At 36.8% G+C, this 22,417-nt stretch overlaps 1 protein-coding gene across 1 annotated transcript in view; it reads left to right on the plus strand.

Annotated features, from left to right (window-relative positions):
* The window catches only part of LOC149796705 (uncharacterized), a 170,051-nt gene that overhangs the window by 23,750 nt on the left and 123,884 nt on the right, over nucleotides 1-22,417 (plus strand). Inside the window, exon 3 of the mRNA XM_089961333.1 lies at nucleotides 14,484-15,289. Coding sequence (XP_089817459.1) covers nucleotides 14,867-15,289 — 423 coding nt within the window. The 5' untranslated portion in view covers nucleotides 14,484-14,866. The remainder of the gene's footprint in view (nucleotides 1-14,483; nucleotides 15,290-22,417) is intronic.

Consider the following 22,417-nt stretch of genomic DNA (forward strand, 5'->3'; position numbering starts at 1 on the left):
TGTTAGGATTTTTTTTTCTTGGTCTTATATTAGACCTTCGTGTTGTGATTTTTCCCTTAGGCACCTCATGTTACCGTTTATTTTTGGCCAACACTCTTTCTGAATGTTTCTATTGGTGGGCACCAAGGTGACGTAGAGCTTTATGCATCCATCTATCTGTTTATTTTTGGGGGTCACTCACCCCATGAGGAACTTCTAGATCGTCAAATAACGGTCTAGAAGCTCGGGAGGGACGATACAACACAGAACAACCTTTAACCTCTGATTCGAGTGTCATAGCAGGCAAAGGCACAATGAACATGTAATCTTATCCTAACTTATCCTATGACGACACAAACATACACAGGTGGGTCATTTTCTACGGTCAGCAGCGCAAGCAAAACCATAAATTAAATCGACCATTGGATGGTGTAAAAACACCCGCCATTGGCGGATTTAATTTATGGTTTTGCTTGCGCTGCTGACTTTCGATCGACCCAAAGGTCTTAGGGAGCGATTTCGTATATAACCCAACTGTTACTTGCGAGTTGGAAATTCGCTCTAGCAGTGGGCGGGACTTGTTTAAAATATTTTAATTGTATGTTTTCTTAAGCGCGGTCATATAACAAGCACAGAAGAGCAAAACAGTCGGATATATTCAGTAAAACGAGGATATTGTTTGTAAAAAAATATATATTCTACGGTAAATAAATGATTACATGTTATGAACTCGATAAAATATTTTATCAAGGTGGCTTTCTTAGGGGGAGCAAATCCTCTGACCCAACGACAACTCTGCAAAGCGTTACACACTCGTGGAGGAGTTATCGTCGTTTGTGTCAGCGATAAGAGTTATATAACATAATGAAATCTTCTGTTTGAGCTTCTTTGAAAATGCTGTTTTGTAGATCCCATCTGCGACATGCTGTACAACAGGTGAACAAATACCGAAATACCTACCGGCGGCGTTTATTGACTGGAATACAATTTCTTCACCTGTAATTGCGTTTATAGATTTAATAGCTCTTCTTGCAACTGTTTTACAACGCCCTGTGTTACCCAGTAGGCAGTTCTTGCTCTGAGTGACCACGCGAAGATTGTTTATAGAGTTATCAAGTATGTTACCGTTAATGTGATCAATGACAAAACCCTTAGGGATCACTCCAAAGAAACATTCGTAAATAAAACGATGACATAAATACCTCTTTGAGCACGTGGCAGTAAATCTTAAATAACCAGCATTATCAACTGTACCAACTTGTTTCCTCAGCCTGTAGTTTCTCACTATGCCATCTCGGTTTGCCTCATAATTTGGAATAGTTGGATGTGGAACAAATTCTTGTTCGGGGACGAATTCTTGATTCATTATACTATAAGCAAATCATTTGTCTAATTCATAATTTGTCTGAAAACTTATTTATGTAATCACGCTCCGAGAGAGTGTTCGAGTCTGGATTTTTTTTATCATAATACCGTTTTAGTTCTCGATAGCGTTTCCCCCCACACGCTGAACATAATTGCGTTTTTCCTCGTACTCCAATGCCGCATCTGATACACGGTATCGGTCCTAGACTCCCACCGCGGACCTGTTGAGCATGTTGTCCACAGTATTCGCCTCTGCAACGTCTGCTACACGGCGCTGATGAATTTAGTTTAATCCACTTGCATGAGAAATGCTTTGCATTTCCAGAGAAACTCTTTGAGTTTCCGTTCATTATATATAATATTTTTGTCTATTTAAATACTTGTCTTAATTATAATAATGAGTTTTGAAAGACTATCCAGAATAAACCCCGCAGGCGGTCGATTCGATCTTGACCGGTTAACCACTGATCGTCGACGAAGAGAGTTAAAGGAACTGCTTGGTGTTATCAAGAATGCCAAGGAAGAGTTTCGTCGTGATGGTGCCGCACATGTGTGGTCGACATATAAAATTATCCCCGACGCGAGCGTTATCATTGATGCTACCATGAACGATACAATCGCGCGTAACATAATTGGGTATCTCGACGATAGAAGATATTTCATACAGATAAAATTTATTGTCAAAGTGGTCAACGAAAACGACGATGACACGTGGATTATCCGTGATAAAAATGATCCTATCCTTGACATTAAAAGGAAAACTATTTTGTTGAGCAATAATTCTAGACCAGGAATGTTGACGGGGGTTGATATACCGTATTACGCCAGATCGTATCCAGTAACTGCAGTCGTTTACGGAATATATCCGATAAAGAAACCAAGTGTAGATAAACTCACGCCAATGAAAACATCAGTAATGTTAAATTGTGTAGCTGAGCGAGTAATGGAACATTTTAAAAACGCAGCACGTGGAAATGGTCTAACTGAGATCAGAAAAAATAAAATAACAACATGGGCTAATCGAGTCAAAGATGTAGGGGCCACAATTAAGGATGTTGCCGCGCTAGAAAAATTATTAAGATTTCCTATAACGGTATTATCGCTAACAGGCGAGGAATTGTATAAATCGAAATACAACCGTAGTGGAGCTTCAATAACAATTATTGATCATAACAGCCACGCCTGGACGGAATCAGTTAAAATATTTCCACGCGATCGTGTTATAAGGTATTATTCCGCGGGTATGTTTGATTGTATTTATCAAATGAGTAAAACCGATCCGGTATCGGTATGGTTGTTTAGAAGTTCTGAAGTTGGTGATTATGACCAGTTCGTGACCCCGAACGGAGAAATATATAGAACTGCGGAGTTACAAAATGAAATGAAAGCGCTCACAGAAAAATATTCAACTGAGCAAGTTGATCAATTACTAACTAATTGTTTTACTGTTCCAAGTGTTGCCGCACATATAGCACGACAAAAAAATAATTGGAAACCAACCATGAAGAGTTTTCTCGAGAATGTTCAGCAGAGTTGCATCGAATACGGACACGGCGGTTTATGGAATAGTGTATTTGTTAGTGATAATATGGTATCGGTGGATATGATTGCGTGCTATCCAGGAAGTTTTCTTGGCTATGGCGAATGCGCTGAATACTTTAAACGATTTGGACATCCCACAAATTTAATGACAAGAGTAGCTATTAACGGACCTTTACCTGATTTTGACCTGACTGGATTTGCTCGCGTGGAATCGTTCGAATTTGCAACACGGTTACATCCTATTAATTATGCTTGGTTTGGCAGACATTTCCACGAAAGGAAGTGGGTGCCGTTTCCGTTGTTGCGGTTTATGGTTGACAAAACAATACTAACATCTGTTGTTGTCAGTGAGGGGATTATTTGTTACTCAAAACAAACCTCAGTTTGGTTACCAACTCCAACTGATACTGCGTGTTATTCTGACTTAAAATTTAATTATCCTACAGCGTCTGAAGAAGAATTACGCACACTGGCGTATAAACATGATGAGCGCAACTGTAAAGATCTCGGCCGAAGATTGATAGGTAAATTTACTCAAGGTGGAGCATATGATCATAAACGACATCACAGTCGATTAATTATGGATGAAGAAGAATTAAATTTCATTATCGCTGATACTACTGCGAAAGATACATTTTGTAGCCGCGAGGATATAATAATATCATTGCCGGGGATGCCTGGAAAACGATTAGGAACAGTTGTTAGTTATATCGACGGCGATTCAGCTCAGTACACTCATTTGAGATCCTCTATGCTGGCTTATGTTTCTATAAATTTATTGTCGATGGTGAATAGAGTTCCCTTCGCGGTAAGGGTTGCAACAGATTCGTTTTATATTAACGAAGACGATTTAACAGCGTTAGATTTACCAACATCGGATGATCAATGGGGAACATGGCGAGTAAAAAAGGAAGAGTTGCACGCGTACTGTGAATCAGCTGATGTTGAAATTAAAGATGAATATCGTAAATCAACAACCTTGTCGTGGACAACTTTGTCGTTGCCTTCTGTGTACGATCCAATTGCTAGACACAGAACAGTTTATTTGAACGGACCTGGAGGCTGTGGTAAGACAACTCGTGCAATCGAACTATTCCGCGGTTCTGATTTGGTCGTGCTAACACCAACACACAGACTTGCCAGAGAAATGATACAACGCGGAGTAAAGGCCTGCACTTATCACGGCTTTTTCAAATACAGCGGCGGTACATGGACTCCTACGCGAATGGGAACGAAGTATATCCCGGAGAAAATCATCTGGGATGAAATAGACACTGTGCCGCTGGATACATTACAACGGTTCCTGACGTGGTTGTTAACGAAAAATACCGCAGTTGTGATGTGCGGCGATCATGGTCAACCACCACCATTTGTCGGCGAATCTCCCCACGAATGGTTGAGGGGGTTTGTTGATTATTACGAGGAAATGCGTGATGACATCAGAGCGCTTGATGACACATTAAAGGAGTTTAAAAAACTAATTAGGCTACAAACCAATAAAGTCCAATGTGAAATAATGCGTGAAATAATTCCAGAGACTTCATTTGATAACTTTTTAACGGCGTGGAAACCAGATGATTTAATTGTTGCAAGTAGAAAATCAGTCAGAGATACACTTCAGCGGCGACTATTTCAGTTACAGCGGCAGAAATTTCCAACGTTGGAAGTGCCGTTATGTTATAGACCAGATGATACACGATTGCAGAATATTGATGTTGATATTCCCGGAAAACCAGAGAAACAAAATTTAGTATTGAATGATATAGTAACAGTTAACGTCGATGCGGTCGAAGATGCATTAGCAATAAATAAATCACCGTGGACACTAGGATATGCTATGACGATTCATTCAGCACAAGGATTAACTATTTCTGATACAACTGTTTGGATCGTTGATGACCGCATCGAATGGTCAAATTTAGTTTATTTAGCCGTGTCCAGAGTAAGAAAGATGGCTCAGTTACGAAGAATTGTATTAGATACGTCAACGAAGTCAGCCGTTGTTGAGTTAACGCAAAAAGATCAAATAAGAAAAAAATTAGACAGTTACCGACAAAGCGATAAGAAAAATAATAGAGAGTTTAACCTGGATATCAACGCTGTGTTGTCGTTACGTGAGCGTCAGAATAATCACTGTGCGAGTTGTAATTGTTTATTGCTGTGGCAGTATCCGAAAAACGACCCAAGACAATTTACCGTGGATAGAATAGACAGCAATCTCGGTCATACGCGTGAAAATGTAATGCTGACCTGTCTTGAGTGTAATCGACGCAGAGGTGTTGCTGCAGTTATTTAAGTGATCGAGGTGGTAATTGTGTATCCGTGGGAATCACCTGAAGTTGCTCGCGTGTGAATCCACGCTGAGGAGCAGTTGAATCTAATCTGTAGATTGCGTTTCTCCCAGTTGATCTGGTTATGCTGGATATCTTGTGTGTGGTAACACTCCATGTGGGATCGGTTGCTCTTTTTTTCCCTCCTTCGAGTTCGCCGGGTTCGTATAAATACCTAACGGTGACATTACCCAGCAACGGGGACGCTAGCGTCGTTGGCTGCGTTGAAACACGTTCACTGACGTGGGGTATATATTTTTTTGTGATTGCATTTACAGGTCTCATGTTTGTTGTTCTGGTAATTTCATTATTCAGCGCGGCTATCACGTTTGGCAGTCTTGCAACCCATTCACGAGATCTCGTATCGTAAATGAATTCCCTCGCGTACTGGTATCCGAATAATCTCTCAGCGAGTGTTCTATTAAATCGCTCAACAATTGCCTGATCCCGATGAATTTCAGCATGTCCTCGTCGTATGGTAACGTTATGCTGCTTTGTCAGTGATGACACCGCGCCCTGAAATTCCTTGCCAGGATCAACTTGTAATAATCGTGGCCAGTTTAGAGGTCCTCGTTGATAAATTCGTTTAAACGCAGAGGCAACTTCAGCGGCTGTTTTAGTCGCTAACGGTTCTGCTTCTTTGTATCTACTAGCAACATCAACTACTGTTAGCGCGTATTTGTATGTTTTTCTACGGACAGTATCATGAGGCAGGAATAGTATGTCAGCCTGATGAACTTCATTGGGGGTACTAACATCAAAATGTGCAAAGTTGATTTGTCGAGGTGGTGGTAAGTAGATTTGCCATATTGCTTGTTTTGACAGCCATTTTTTGGCAACCTCGCGTGTTACTTTTGCTGCGCTGGTGAGTTTATTAATTGCTGAGTTACCTCTCCAGTATCCGGCCGGGGAATAATAAATCGCTTCCATTTTTATTTAATTATCCAGCGCCTAATACTAATTTAGATTTCATCGCTGATCTTACTAACCAATTAGCGAGTGACTCCTTAAATGATTTATTTTTTATGGCGCTTAGTGCATGAATTAATTTCACATCCGCGATATGCCTGTCTTGTAGATCTTTACTTCGATAAGCAACATCATGTATGTGACACGCTGCGTCGATAGCGTTTATCGGATACTCTCCCGGTTTTGGTTTAGATTGTTCATCAAGTCTGATATCTAGTCGTGTCCCTGGACCGCAGTAATTGTATCCTGGGAGATGCTTTTCTCCCGGATATTTAGCCCAAGGGGTACCTGGAAGTCGTCCGAGGGTTGCTGCGATGTCACCTCCGCTGACTTTGTCAGGCTTTTTTTTTGAAATCTAAATTTTTTTGTGCCACATCGCGCACACTTACCAGAGAGTGCTTGTCTGTTATTTTTTGTTGTAATGGTTGTTATGTCGTTTGTAGGGGTTCGTGCCTTACACTTTACACAATATAAATCCATAATTATTATTCTTTATATACAAATGGAGATCACTGATTTTTCTGCGACGCGAAGAAAGGAGCCAGTTAAGCATAATTCAGTGCTACCAAACTCTATCAGAATGATCATTATAGGACCGTCAGGATCAGGTAAAACGCAACTGCTACTGAACATGATAATGAAGTGGATGAAATGGGACAAACTATACTTGATAGCTCCGTCTGTGGATGATCAACGTTGTTATGATGTTATAAAAGATTTTAATGAGAATGCAAAAGCGCTGAGTGAAGACGGCGAGGACGTTGTTGAATTTATAACTGATATTGAAGAAGCTCCGTCCGTGGAAGACCTCGACGGGAAAATAAATAACCTAGTAGTGTATGATGATGTGATGCTGGACAAGCAAAAAAATCCTGCAAGAATATTTTCCCGGGGTCGTCATAAAAACACTGATGTGATTTATGTTACTCAGCGTTATACACAAATTCCTAAAGTAATTAGAGACAACTGTAATCTTCTTGCGGTGTTTAATGGAGTTGATGTTCATACGCTGAGAAATATTCATCAAACCTGGTGTAGCGGCGATATGGATATTAATAAATTCAAAAATTTCTTTAGTCGCGCTCAAAGAACCCCGCATGGATTTGTGACAATAAATTTACACGACCCGCGGACACGATACCGTATCGGACTTGATACATTGTATGGTTAACATAAAAATGTTTTTCCTTTGAAATCTTCGACTTCTCACAGCAGCAGGGGGGGGGGGCGCAAACTACACCTGATTTTTCGATGATACCTCACCGTGGAAATTATGTCGGATACGAGTCGGATTTATTGAAGTAACTCGCGTTATATCAGCGGAAATACAAAGCATTTTCAAGGACATTTTTTTTTGTCTCGTTTTCTGAATAAAAGTGTTATTTCGTCGAAATAAGCCCTCTATCGAGGAATAGTTTCCGTGGATGGGGTATCTCGGAAAAGTAACTTGTAGGATTCGCCCTCCCTGCTGCTATATCAATAAATAAGGAAACAGCGCCTAGTTTCCTTAAAAAGAAATCGTAACCAGTTTTGACCACTTTATAATTTAGCTGATAAGATATTACTAGTTGAAATGAACCCCAATTTTGCAGGTTAGTCATCGCAGGTAACATTAGGTGAGGACGATTTAGAAATAAGATCCTGCTTTGAACACCATAAAGTTTACACTCTGAAGAAAAAAAAAACGACACTAAAATGAAGTGTCATTATTTGAGCATTCGAGATATTTCTAGTTTTTGCATGGAAGATATAGTATGTCTTCTAGCCATATTGTAGTACAGGTGTGGTTTACATGTTTAACAGTTGGCCTAAATTCACAAGGTATGGGGCACCTCTTACATTTTCAGAAAGGTCATTGTAACAATATAAGGCTGCAGTAATAATATGCTGCCTTTTGATATCAAATTAATTTCTTAGATTATACCTTGCTTGACTGTGAGTGATGGCAATAGATCATCAGGATTAAATGGACGATGAATATTTATAATTTTATACAATGTACAGATTTTATGGAATTTCTATCCTTCTCTTTTTTTGGGCAACGATATTTCGGATACAAGTTTGCAATTTTGGTATTTCTGGTGTTAGGTCTCCATGGTCACAAATTAAGTAACAAAAAGAAGCAAAACCAACAAGTTTTGTAAAATGTAATCACAATTTCACTTATCTAAGTTATCAATGAAAATGTGAGAAGAACTTATAGTATTATGAAATGAATCCAAAATAATCCTCACAAAGTTCTATGAAGCCCAAATGAAAGGAAAGTTCTGTACAAACTTTAACACCGGAAATGTACTGGTCCGCCCAGAATCGTGACGTTGTCAAGATAGCGTCGTCCAGAACTTCTTCGAATAATTTACAACAGTTCCAGAATAATATTATAGTCCGAATAATGAACACTTTCCACAATTTCCACTGAATAGTCCAAATACAAATTTTCCCTCTCGAAAAACATCTAAGTACAACATAAAACACGTCAAGAGACTTACAACAGGGACATAAAAAATGAGAATGACTCCGAAATCGGAATGAACCTGATTGCTCAGTTTGCTTTTTATATACACCTTCTACTGCGACTATATTTCACAATACACTCAACGTGACGGTTTTCACTATGCATTTTGCTTCAAAACTGACTATTCAATTCATGTGACCTAGCCCAACCGATGGGAAGTTGATGAATTCTTCTAGATTCTCTTAACCCCATCAGCCAGTGAGAAAGTAATATAAATGCGTCATCAAGTCATAGTAATATATAATACTGAGTACTCTTGCTCTAATGATAGACTTCATTTTAAGATGTACTGTCACAGTAACAAATCTGTGACTGTTAATGAACATGTCATTAATTCTGAGGAGTTATCTCCCTTGCTAACTTTTCTCTCTCTCTCTCTCTCTCTCTCTCTCTCTCTCTCTCTCTTATTAAGATTATCATTAGCAATTGTCAACACCTATTTTTACATCATATGTAATTTGACGCTATTAACATAATCAGGTCAGGAAAGCAATATTTAATTAAAGATATTCTGTTGAATTTATAAACATGAATACAAATTACAAAAATTAAATAAAATCATGTACTATGAATTACAAAAATTTATAAATCCGCATAAAACTGGTAAGTCCGAAGCGATTTGTTGTACCTCAGATTGGAGTATTCTAATATGTCTGTGTCCGATCTGTACACTCTTAAAATGGCCTTGAAAATGGCGCGTGTACTGTTTCTAAAGACTTCTGAGTTAATTGGGATTTTAGTAATACAAGTGATCCCATCATTTTTATATAGAGTTACATAGATCGTTACCATTTTTCACAACTGCTGCTAATTACACCCACAAGATTCTGACTAAAGCTTAGCATTTCGTTATCAGGGAATAGACCTGCGAGGGAAACTGAAACTTTAGCGAACAACATTACTTTGAAACGTTAGAGTTTCAAAATCAGTATTCACAACATATTCAATATCACCAGCAATTAATAAATGCACACGACATTAAGCTATCGTGGGCAAATAATCTGGCAAGACTCGGTAAATTAGCGGCAAGATCAATAATATATAAGTGTAATGGCCTTCAAGCTGACCTCTGTGCAAAATCTGTTTGAAGTGACTTAAACGTATATGTAAGATAGATAGATAGATATAAGTGAATTCAAGGTCTTGACTATCTCTATTGAACTGAATGGAAACAAAGTGAATGCAAAGTTGCAACTATCTTAGTTAAACTGAATGAAAAGAGAAAATAGGAAGAAATGAATTAAACGAAAGTTGTTTTGTAAGCTTTTCCTGGAATTAGATTTGGAATTCGAATTGTTAAATTCCAAGTAAAGATTCGATCGAAATCAAACCAGCATGTACAAAATCAAGGTTGGCATTAGCAAGGGATTAGTTACGAGCCTAGGCTCTTACAAAAAGTAACAGGAAACAAACTGAAGACAACAAGCTTTGTAATACGTAACATATACTTTGAAGTGAAGACAACAATATTTGTAAAACGTAATAAATACTTTTTCCCTAGAATATCAAGTGAAAAATGAGAAAAAAAGAACTTACGGTTTTACGCATCAAATAAAAAATAATCAAAAATTAAAAAATAGAAATCCTAGTAATAAAAAGTGCTGAATGAAACTGAGTTCGAATCTGGATGAAATCCAAAATGGAAGACAATAACGTCTGTTGTAACCTGCGAAGTGCTGCATGTCAAAAGTCTCTTGTTGAATCACAGAAAATATTATTCCAGTTTTTGAATTCTCTATAAATTTCAATAGATGTCCTTGTTCAATAATTAATTTAGAGTACTGTAGTATTTCCAGGGAAAATAATCACTTGAAATACAGTAATTTGAATAAAAATAAAATCTCAGCCCAAACTGGTCACAACAACACAACTTAACGTGTCAAAAATTTAAAGCCCATTGACTACTTCTATACAAAACATTAGGTATAAGGCTAACTTAAGATGCAAAACAGATTCCCGGATGTGGGTCAAGAGTTTAACCTTCCAGAAGAAATGGAAGTTTTGTTACCTGTAGTCCAGGTATGACCTTGGCTCAACTTAACAATTCGTATTCTGAGAAAGAATTGATAAAAAAGAAACAAAAACGTTGTTTGCCAAAACTGACACTGATATTGAAACAAAGTCAGGAACTTGGTCAGCATTAGATACGATGTCTCTATGATTAATTATTTTACATCAAATATAAATAAACAGTCAGAACTAAGCTTTATTCTAACACAAAATCAAGTCCAATAAACAATATTGCATTACAAGAACATGTGATGGAATAGAATAAAATAAAAATTAAAACATCAGACAAACAATTAAATTAAATCAAATATACATGACAGATTAATTAAGAAATCTAACGAAATAGTAAAAATATTTATACTGACTTTCATTTGCTCTTTTGATCAAAACATCGTAAAATAAAAATTGATGAATTAATTTTCTAACAATGAAAATAGACTAACGAAATGGTTTTTATTTTTGTTATTGTCTTTTGAAAAATATAGATTACAGAATATGTAGACTTTGATACGTCATTAATACACAATTTCTGATATTTACAATTAGGTGGACTTTGCATTGGCTTTATTATCAAATATATTCCGTTTCATTTCCATTTTAAGATCGATATTACAAATCATATTTTCCAAGTACACTTAACATATCCTAAAATCAAAACGATTAATTCAAAGATTTCATGCTTATATATAAAATATAAAAATTTTCGATGGGTATTTGAAAAGTTCCGAAAACTTGTGTTTTAACTTTTATGTTTATTTAAACCTATCGATTAATTTAGGGCCGATCGATAGACAAATATCGTTCTATACAATGACTTGCAGCTGCACGTGTAGCACGAGCAAAATATATATGCGTGTGACCTAACATAAGTAAATGACAATAACGTAAAAATGTTGTAGAAGGAGAGCAGTTCTTCTACTTGCGAAGATCATACTGTGGTGCATTTAAGGAACTCTCGTAATGACATCAAGGCTGACTTGGATATAACCTTGCGGATGTAAGTCTCTGTTATATACAACACTGTTCTGGTAGTTTCAAAGTTCTGTAAATGGTCGTCTTGAATCCATGGAAGACAACCTACGTTCTGGATGGTTGCTGTCTGCGACTGGCGAGTACGAAGTGGCTGTTGTGAAGGCATCAGCTGATGAAGATGCTCAACACATAACAGTAGATACTTTCATTATCACGTACATTAATTCGTCAGCTGATTTAAATATATTGAATAATCATCTGAAGCTCTGAAAAGATTGTGTAATATGTGTCCCGCATTTTGTCGACGGCTGACTAAAAACCAGATTCAGGTTGAAATAGCCAACAGCTACTCTCCAGATACGAAAAGAGTGACCAGAGACGAATCATTGCGATTGTTACAGTTGACGAAACATGCATCTAATCTTTTAAACTCGAATTAAGAGAGAATATTAAACTTTGGGTACGAAAAAACGAACAGAGACCACAACTCGCTCGAAGTATTTGGACTGTCACGTGTATAATACACATTATATTTAGATGTAAAAGTCCCTATCGTCCACGTACATGAGTCTTAATTTGCTAGTGTTACTGGACATTTGTATTTCAACCAAATTTTGCCAAACGTTGTGGAACGCTACCGAAGTATCAAACTACACAGTGACAAAACACTTGCGCATACATCCACCGTTGTGACCGTCTCCCTGAAGGTGCACATCATCCAGTCTTCGCCCCATCCCCCATACAGCCCTAATTTATCTCCTGCTGATTTTTGGATTGATCAAGCATTCGCTGATTGGCAGAACATTTGAAAGACGCGTTGCCATTGGGGCAATTTATAAACAAATGGATAATCAGATTATGAAAGTGGGTGGAGGTACATGGAGAGTACTTCGAGAGGATGCACTATCATAACGCTAAAAGGAACCTTATTTTAAAGCGGACTAATAGTCATAACCTATTTTATTATAAAGGAATATCTCCTAAAGTGTAGTCCAAGTTTTTGAATGAGTTCTCAGTAATCCCAAAATTCAGTGAGGACGTTGTAATTCCAGTTAATAGTTTATATAAAAATAATTCCTTTAAAGAAATCTCAACACAACTGCAAACTCTGATAATAAAGTCTCAAAGACTTACATGGAACAGGGGCGAATAAATGTTTGCCAGATCGATTATATTTCATCTGACCTAACACGGAATAGAATTTCCCATGGAAAAACCCAGGTCTTGAACTCGAATCCAAGTAAGCATATTCATTTATTATTTAAAAAAAGTGGCAAAAGTCAGAAGGGTAAATATTATACCCTCAATCACGGACGAATGTCATGTACAATATATATATATATATATATATATATATATATATATATATATATATATATATATATATATATATATATATATATATATATATATATATATATATATATATATATATATATATATATATATCTTATGCGAATAGCAGTCCTTTCAAGTGCGCTGGATCCAGCAAGGGATCACGTTTGTCAGGGATTGATTAAGATAAATGCAATAAACTGACTACGAACAGTGCAAAACTAGTATCTAGCTAGCCTAAGCGCTTTCGACTCTTAATGAGTCTTTTTCAAAGACTAATACAAAACACAGACAAGACAAACAAATTCAACAGACAAACCGTTGTCTTTGTAAAACTTTACGTGACTATTACTTTTTGCGGATGCTGAAAGATATTTATATTTATTATAGTAGGATAAAGATTTTCTCTCTTCTACATTTATTTATCTTGTCTCCCATTTTCTCATTTCAATATCGCCATAATAATATGCATTTTTTAACTAAATTCTTTACATATGCCAGCCATCTTAAACATTTTGTATTAGAAAGTATTATTTTTATGGTAAGGTTCTGAGAAGAAATTTGAATTTTCGAGCCAATACCATTTGCATTTTTTATAACAGATAATATGTGCATTTTCCGAATTAGTTTATTCACTAATGTTCACCAATGTGGGTATGTGAGAAAGCTTGCCAGTAGCTTCTCTAAAGTCGGTGGTTCTTTCCGGGAATTTTCCGGGTTCTTCCTCCACCATTAATACTGGCCGCCATGTATAGCCTATCGTGCGCTGAAAAATGGTGTTAAACCCTACAACAACAACAACAACACTAACGTTCACCCGAATCCTCGTATGGCGTTACGGATGGTAAGAGAAAGCACTCCATCGCGCCAAAAATATGGCCTTTTGAAAGCGTCTGTAGTTATGCCCTAGTAGAGTGCTTTCATTATCAGAAGATTTTGGAATAAAATTATATTCCGTTTGCAATCGCTTTAAATGCAAAATCCTTTTGTATTCGATGAAAAGATCTAGCTTGCTCTAAAATAACATCTGGTTCTTATCGATAAATCAACCGTCAATAGCTCTAACTTGACGATATCATTAGCGCTTGACAAAGTAGGTTTTCAAACGTTGGACTAAAAATCAATGTTCTGTACCAAATGAAAAGATCATATAGAAAGGTCATACAAAAATTTGTAATTAATGGACCTTTTACCAAACTTTCATATTCAGTAAGTCTTTGCTTAAATGTTATAACTGGATGTCTGTCAATGAACACAGTGATGCCATTGTCATTATGACATCACACTGACATTAGCATCTGTACTATATTCCAGGTTAGACTAGTAATATACAGACGTTCTCGCCGCTTGATTTTCTCTTCGGCGATCAAATGGAATAGACCTATGCATTTGCATTTTAAAAGACATAATTAGTTTTGCCTGAATAAAATGATATATAGCGTATCTCTTGTATTTTTCTTTTGAAGATGGGAATGAAAACGACGTATGTGGAGGATGACCTTTTCCACTGATCCAATTAAATCTGGGACTAGTAAAATAAACCTAATGGATTAGATGTTCTGGTGACTACATTCATTTGTGGTATGATAGAATCTAAAAAAGCTTGGACATTATTAACTCCGCTGGACATTCTAAGAGATAAATATATGTTTGAATGTACTTCTTGTATCGCAGATCTTTTGAAAAATATGAAGGTATTCAAATCCCATTAATATGAGGCGAGACTTTAATCTCAGTCATCTGCCTGCCATATTAAGACTAGAATCCCGAGCAACTTGCAAGAAACGAAAGTGTAAAGGAACATCGATCGGAAATTTGAGTTGAAACACATCCATGCTATAGCAAAGTCATGGACCTTAAGACAACATGGGCAGAGCCCCGCGCAATGGTTATGTCTGTTTATAACACGGGTTTAACCGTTGGTCATACTAATTTCACGTTGGACGAGCCAAAGGAGCCGATTGAGAAACTGCTTGGATCAGGCGATGATGATATAACAACTATAAAACTGTATGATTTACACATTTTGGCAAGAAAGTCAACACCCCTGACCAAAATAAAAGTCCCAGAAGAATGCTGTATGGATATGTTGTGGTCAAAAGAGACGATTCATCAGCACCATAAACGTTTACCCGTAGAAAGACGGGAAATTGCGCCGGTACAGAAGCGGGTTGAAGAATTAGCTCTGGAAAAGAAAAAAAAACGGGGAAAATCTTTGGCACATATTACCGTAACGACATGCATTATGCCAGTTCAACAGAAAGCAATCAAAGTAAGTTAAACTGAGATATGGTACTCTCTCTCTCTCTCTCTCTCTCTCTCTCTCTCTGTATCTGACTACGCATTTACACGCGCGCGCAGACACACACACACACATATATATATATATATATATATATATATATATATATATATATATATATATATATATATAGCATGTGCGCTGTATCAGTGATATACCACGAGATGTATACATTTTTCGCTAAAAGGAAACGAGGATTGCCGCGTTTCGTTTTACTGAATTTTTTTTACAACGAGTGGTATATCATGGATACAGCGAACATACTATACATATATTTTATTTATATCACAGACAAATACATATATTTGCCATTTGAACAGAGTTAGATTGACGAGAGGCGACTGTTTATTGACTGGGCGAATGATTTCACATCTCTGCCTAGTGTGTCCGCTACAAAATGTAGTTCTGTCTTCTTGTGCCTATTCACAATCACCTTTTCATATTGATAAGTTGATTATTTTCACTTTTGAGTTTCTATTTTTATTCACATTGACAATATGTTACACTTTTGATTTATATTTGAAACATGGTTTTAACGAAGAAAGTAGAGCACTAGGCCTACATACACATTGATTCTTGAATACTGAAATTTCATCAATGCATTGACGTACAGTCCCAAGGAAATTAGGATCGAATAGAATGTAAGCGAAACGACGAACCATCAAGAGGTAATTAAAATATTATAATATATTTAAAGTTGATCTAAGTCATTATTCTGCTTTAATTAACATTAATACCGACCATTCGTCCATCTCTCTCTCTCTCTTTCTCTCTCTCTCTCTCCCCCTTTGGTCGGCTTGACTTAACATTTACCATTATTCTTCATAGGTTCAGAGACATTGTGGTATTACATAAGCGAAAATCCTTTATTCTCGTCTTTTCATGGATTTTTGCCCTTTTCTTGATACAGTGGTCGAGAGAGAGAGAGAGAGAGAGAGAGAGAGGCGACCTTTGGATATTTTCATATTTAATTAATAATAATCGATCTTTAGAACCTTATGATATGTTTAAGAAACAAGAACAACATCAGCAAAGCCTTACATACATTACATATGTGCCCGATAACCAAGACATTTCTCTTACTGTGTCGACCGGCAATTGCATCTTTGTATCATTGATTATATAAACACTTTAGATAGGTCCCAAGGGATGTGTAAACGGTATGAAGAACGATATTGTAGATTACTTGGTGCAATTCCAGTTTCAAGCTTTTTTATCCAGCCTAGTTTCTTGTTCTCTCTCACTCCAGATTGCTGCATATTTTGTCCCTTGTGCATGAGAGGGGACGGGAAAACTGAAAATGAAAGAATTGAGATTAAATTGTCTACCATGTTAAATTCATTTAGAAAACGGGAATTACTATTTCTTTTTATGGTTTTTTTCATACCCCACGAATGATTAATGAGTGCAAATTCATCATTGATCTATATGAATAGACCCTACAGCCGACAGATCCAAGATTGTCTATGTATGCGTATTATTGCGCCATGGGCGGATCACAATTTGATATACCATTAGTATTGGTATATCATTTTGCTTTATACCAACACTTTAAAAGCCATGTTATTTTTAATGTATGTGGTGTATATATGTGCGTATACTCTGAGTAAGATGCATGCCGATTTGTTTTCTTTGCTGCCTTTGCTTTGTAGCTAGCAGACACTTCAAAACAGAGATATAGATTGTTGTTGTTGTTGCAGGGTTTAACGCCATTTTTTCAGCACACGATAGGCTATACATGGCGGCCAGTATTAATGTTGGAGGAAGAACCCCGGGAAATCCCCGGAAAGAACCACCGACCCTCGAGAAGCTACTGGCAAGCTTTCTCACATACCCACATTGTCTCTGTGTGTGTGTATGTGCGTGCGTGTGTGCGTGTTGAGAGAGAGAGAGAGAGAGGATGCAAAGAGAGAGAAAGTGATTTATAATTACCTTAATTCAGTGTATGTGTGTGTGACAGAGTTTTCAAAACCATAATGGAGAGAAAAAATTCATCTTTTTATGAACATGAAAGCAACACTAAGACAAATTAACGATCCATTAGCAACCTACTATACAGACGTTTTGAATAGGCCATGATCAAAGGTTTATGTATTTTTGTCGTATTTGATAAATCATGATTTTTTTTCCTCAAATACATCCCATTCACATATTATATTATACGAACGAACGGTTATAAGTAGAATGTATATGTCAATAAAAACGTTTTTCCTCGCCATGCGAGAATATAAGAGGCCCACATTCGTCCAAGCGTTGAAACCATTAATGTATTCTTTGGAAAAATGATAACACATTATGGGGTCATGAAAATAAACATGACTTTCATGTGAAGAAAGAATGTCTTTTAAGTTCTGATTATCTCACCAATATAGAGGTTTTTAATAGCATTACTTTCAATAGAGATATCAAATCAGCACGAGTTTAAATGTAATAAATGCTTTCAAGGGGACTAACTCCTGAAGTATTACCTTATAACTGGAAGATGGCGCTTTCCTACACAAAACTAGCTGGAGTTCAAATAATTTGTAAATTCTAAAATGTTTCTCAATTCCTTTTCAGTTTTTCTTTAATCTTATCTTTTTAAAAATATCTGACACCAGTTGAAGCTGTAAGCATCTAATGACTTTTCGACATGTTCATCTTCATTAATAAATCGTATGTTTATAAAGCTGAATGATGAGCAATCATCGTATCCTTGGCACCCCTATTTATTCGGAAAAATAAGCCTGACCTTAAACATTAAATCTGCTTGATAATTACTTTGCATATTGTATTTGCAACACATATATTTAGCGTTTAATGTGTCCAGGGTATGCATGTGATTTTGATTTTGCATGATATACAGGCCAAAGCTTGTGATAATGAATCGTTACGGGTATATATATATAGTCGTTTAAGCTTTCAGTGAAAGTATCACATAATTTTAACACAATATTTTGTAGAAACAATAAATCAAAAGCTTTGGGGAATTTTTTTTTCATTTTTGGAGTTGGGGGTGTTTTAAGAGAGGCGTGGCTCATGCTTAAGGTCATTTGGTGTTATTTAAATTGAGTAACAACTGCAATTTTTAAGCATTGTAAACCAAATTAAGAATTCCCGAAACATTTTTCTTTAGAATTATTAATTCCTTTGTTCTACAAGCCACAGTAACTCAGTAGAGCGCCGGACTTCTTTTCCTTGGATAGTAGGTTCGATACCAGCCAGTCCAGCTCGGTCGCAGGTTTGATACACGACCATTTCAGCTCGGTGTGGCACTGAGAAAGGCACCTAGCGCACACTTCCTCGTTATGATATCAACAATAATGTGTTAAAAATGTCGTTAAAACATCCAAAATCAAAAGCATATAACCGACAACACAATCTCCGGACGTATTTTTCGTAGAAGAAAAAAATGCATCAGGGGACACAACTCTAGCAACATTGCTCCTCAAGCTTCAGGGTTCAGTGTGATCTTTGTAAGTCTAAATGACACTACACGATTGTGATTTTTGTGGTTTATCGACACTTTTTAGCATATGATAGGCCATACATGGCGGCCCGATAAAACTGAATCTCCGACCCAGGGAAAGCTTCTGGCAAGCTTTCCCACATACCCACATCCGTGGAGCCAAGACTGGAACCCGCGCGGACAGAGGTGAGATGTGAGTGATCTGTAACAGTGGCCATTCGGCCACCAGAGGCTCCAGTTGTTGTATACATTGTTATTTTATGCAAGCATGAAACCTGGTGTCCCAGGCTATATCACCTTATGGCTACCTCTCCATATGTCGCGAAACATTCTGATAAAACACCTATGTTATGCGTAAGCATGTACTATTTTCAAGCAATCTAAAGCTATTGTCTCCATCTGTAGCCTAAATTATCTAATGACTTGGTTTAAGTGTTAACATGTCAGAACTGTCTCCAAATCCGGACCGTTACTTTTTCTCACTATTTATAACAAAAAATTTGAAAGCTGGTGAATAGATGGATTCGGTACATGGATTCATTATATTTAGTTAACCATATCGACAAATGGTTATTGTTACTGACCACACTAGCATATAATCCATAGTGGGTACGGTTAACATCATGCAAGTTCTTAATTTCCCATCTCAGTTGTGAAAAGCGAGACGTCATGAGTAAATGGTTTGTTGGTTTAGTCTTTATGGCACATCAAAACATGTGGGATATTTAGTTCAATGTAATATAAAGTGTTTCTGCGCTCAGTACTGTACAGTAACATGCACTGCAATGCTGAGCGCACTTGAGGTCATTGCTGTACAGCATTAAGCATTGTAACGTTTATTGTATCTGCGGTCCATACTGTACAGTAACAAGCACTGTAACACTTAATGTATCTGAGGTCAATACCGTACAGTAACAAGCACCGTAATGCTGAGTGCACTTGAGGTCACCGCTGTACAGCAACAAACACTGTAATGCTTAATGTATCTGATGTCGTAACTGTACTGCAACAAGCATTGTAATGCTAAGATGTTGATTCAGATTCAACGGTACGTTCAATTCAAGCTTTGCCAGTTAACACTTCAGTACTATCATTTCGCCGTTTTCGATCTGTACCAGATTTATGTGTTAACCAGTTTACTACAAATGTAAACAAAATGACGCCTTCACTAATCCACGAATTTAAATACCATTCGAAATCTTTCTTTGTAAACCACAAAAAGTATACCCTCTAAAATAAATGAATACATCGTACTTAGTAAAGAACCTTGAGTTTAAGTAACTTATCAATAGTACACAATTAGCACATGTTAAGAATGATGCATCCAAATGTAGTCCTTTTTGCTGATTAAGCGTAATGGACAAACAGTGTGTAATACATTTTTCGTTGGTATCAACATGTTTCTAGTATTTCGAAATACTGAATTCGAAAACTAGGAAACTAAATTTCTTATTGAAATCATGTAGGCATTAACATTGGATTTTTCAAAACTTTTTTTTTTATTTGAATAGCTTATATGGTCACAGATTATATGGTGTGTTGACAAATATAGTAAAATCACCCCGTAAGCAATCCATCACAAAGAATCCTATTGGAATAGAGACTGTTATTACACGTACTACAATTATTATTTTGCATATATTAGTGTCATTTGACGGGTGAACATGACACATGATACGGTAGAACTCTTTGGGGAAAAAATCGTGTCAAATTATCAGAAACAGATCAGAAGAAAGATAGTAAACTGTCTATTGCTTTGAAAATGTTATGCACATTAATTTTGTCCGCGGCATTTAGTACAGATACAATACAAATTCGTTGTACATTTATAGATCAGAATTTATCTGATGAAATTGATACAATGCAGGGTTCAAAATTTCTGTGAAAATGCAATCTGTAGAAACACCTACGACGTAATACGATCTAGTACATGGGTCTCAAACACAAAACACATCGAGTACCACATGAGGACTAGTACATTGACCCGAGGGTCACATGAGAACTGGTACATTTTACCTGAGAGCTGCATCACTGTAACCTTTTCATACAGCGACGGCTCATATATAATGTAGTGAGATGAAATGTTGGAAACAAGAAGTAAATGTAACAATCGAATATTTATCAAAACCGGCTGGCTGTGAAAGGAAAAACAATGCATTAATAATTACAAATAACTTCAAATCCGAAAGGTCACCGAAACCGCTGACGAATGGAGGGGATGTGGTGGGGTCATTATACCACGTAATTGGGCTATTACTGTGAAGTAATAATTACTCGACAGTCAGACACGGTAATAGGCACCAATATTTATTACATACTAATTTAATCTTATTCGATTAATCTGGTATTAAATACGGATGTTCAATTCGCATTTTGGTATCGCACACCCAGATTGGAACTATTTTGGTGTGTTCACCGACGTTAAATTGTTGATGATCTTTGTTGCTCAAAAACAGAACTTTTACCACTTGCAATCTGCTTTAAATGCCACCCATTAACACCATATGGTGAAATGGAATTGGATTGTGTAAAAGAGAGTGTATGTAAAAAATGGTACACTATATTAATGCTTTGTTCCGACTCCGGAAAAGAATAGCTTTCAGCTGACGTATGAATATGCACCGGCCTCGACGGATACCTACCCTATAACAAATACATTCTTTCAACCTATTATAAACACGCAGGTAATTTTGTCCGTATAGTACATACCTATTTATACTTACTTGCTTGACCTGGTGTTCGAAGCATCTCAGTCCATATTTCTGTATCACACCGATTGGACGTTCTTAGGTGTCTTCTTTAACGTCCGCGCGTAGATAGTTTTAGACTTAGTGAATCTAACTTTCATTCGTTTTGAATTCCATTTAGTGTATACTAACAAAATAAAAAGAAAACCGCATTCATGTTTCACTTCGCGTCGGACGAAATAACTGCTTTATACGGTTTATGAATATGTCTTAGCCTGACGGCATCGACGTATCCGTACGCCATATCAAACTCTTTCTTTCCACTGACTCAGAATAAAACAAATGCAATTTTGTGCATGCATAGAGATTTATCCCGCTTATAAAGGCATTGCAAATTGGCAGACAAACATGAACAATGTCACAGAAAAGAAATTCCACCATAAAATAAATCGAGCTAAAACAGAACTCACCAGTACCCATGTACTGGAAGAAAAATGCGGATTTGGAAGTGGAAATTAAATAAAGTAAAAATGGTTGCCAGGAATGCCGTTTTTGAGATATTCTGCTTGACTTGAACCCACGCGTCTACTGCTATGAGTGGATAGCTTTACTTTCTTGCCGGTTGTTTGTATTTCACTGTCTACAGTCTGCAAAGGATATATGGGAGACTCATATGCCTCACATACATTTCAATAACAACAACAGCTCGAAACTCCTAATTCACAAATATATCCATATATTTAATTAGTAAACAATATTAGCTGCGAATGTCATATCATAGCCTTAATTTAAGAAATCTATCAGGTATAATATAGGGTAATATCACCTGCCATCTAAGGCATTTTCCTAATTTTTATCTGCCAGTGACTGTACAGCCCTGTCTAAATGTGGTTCGTGGTATTTGTCGAGAAATTGCAATCATTTTGGCGATCCGCGTTTGTGTTCGTGTGAAAGTCCGTACCT

The sequence above is a fragment of the Sinohyriopsis cumingii genome, chromosome 6 (assembly GCF_028554795.1).
Source record: "Sinohyriopsis cumingii isolate HCF-2022 chromosome 6, ASM2855479v2, whole genome shotgun sequence".
Lineage (NCBI taxonomy): Eukaryota > Metazoa > Mollusca > Bivalvia > Unionida > Unionidae > Sinohyriopsis > Sinohyriopsis cumingii.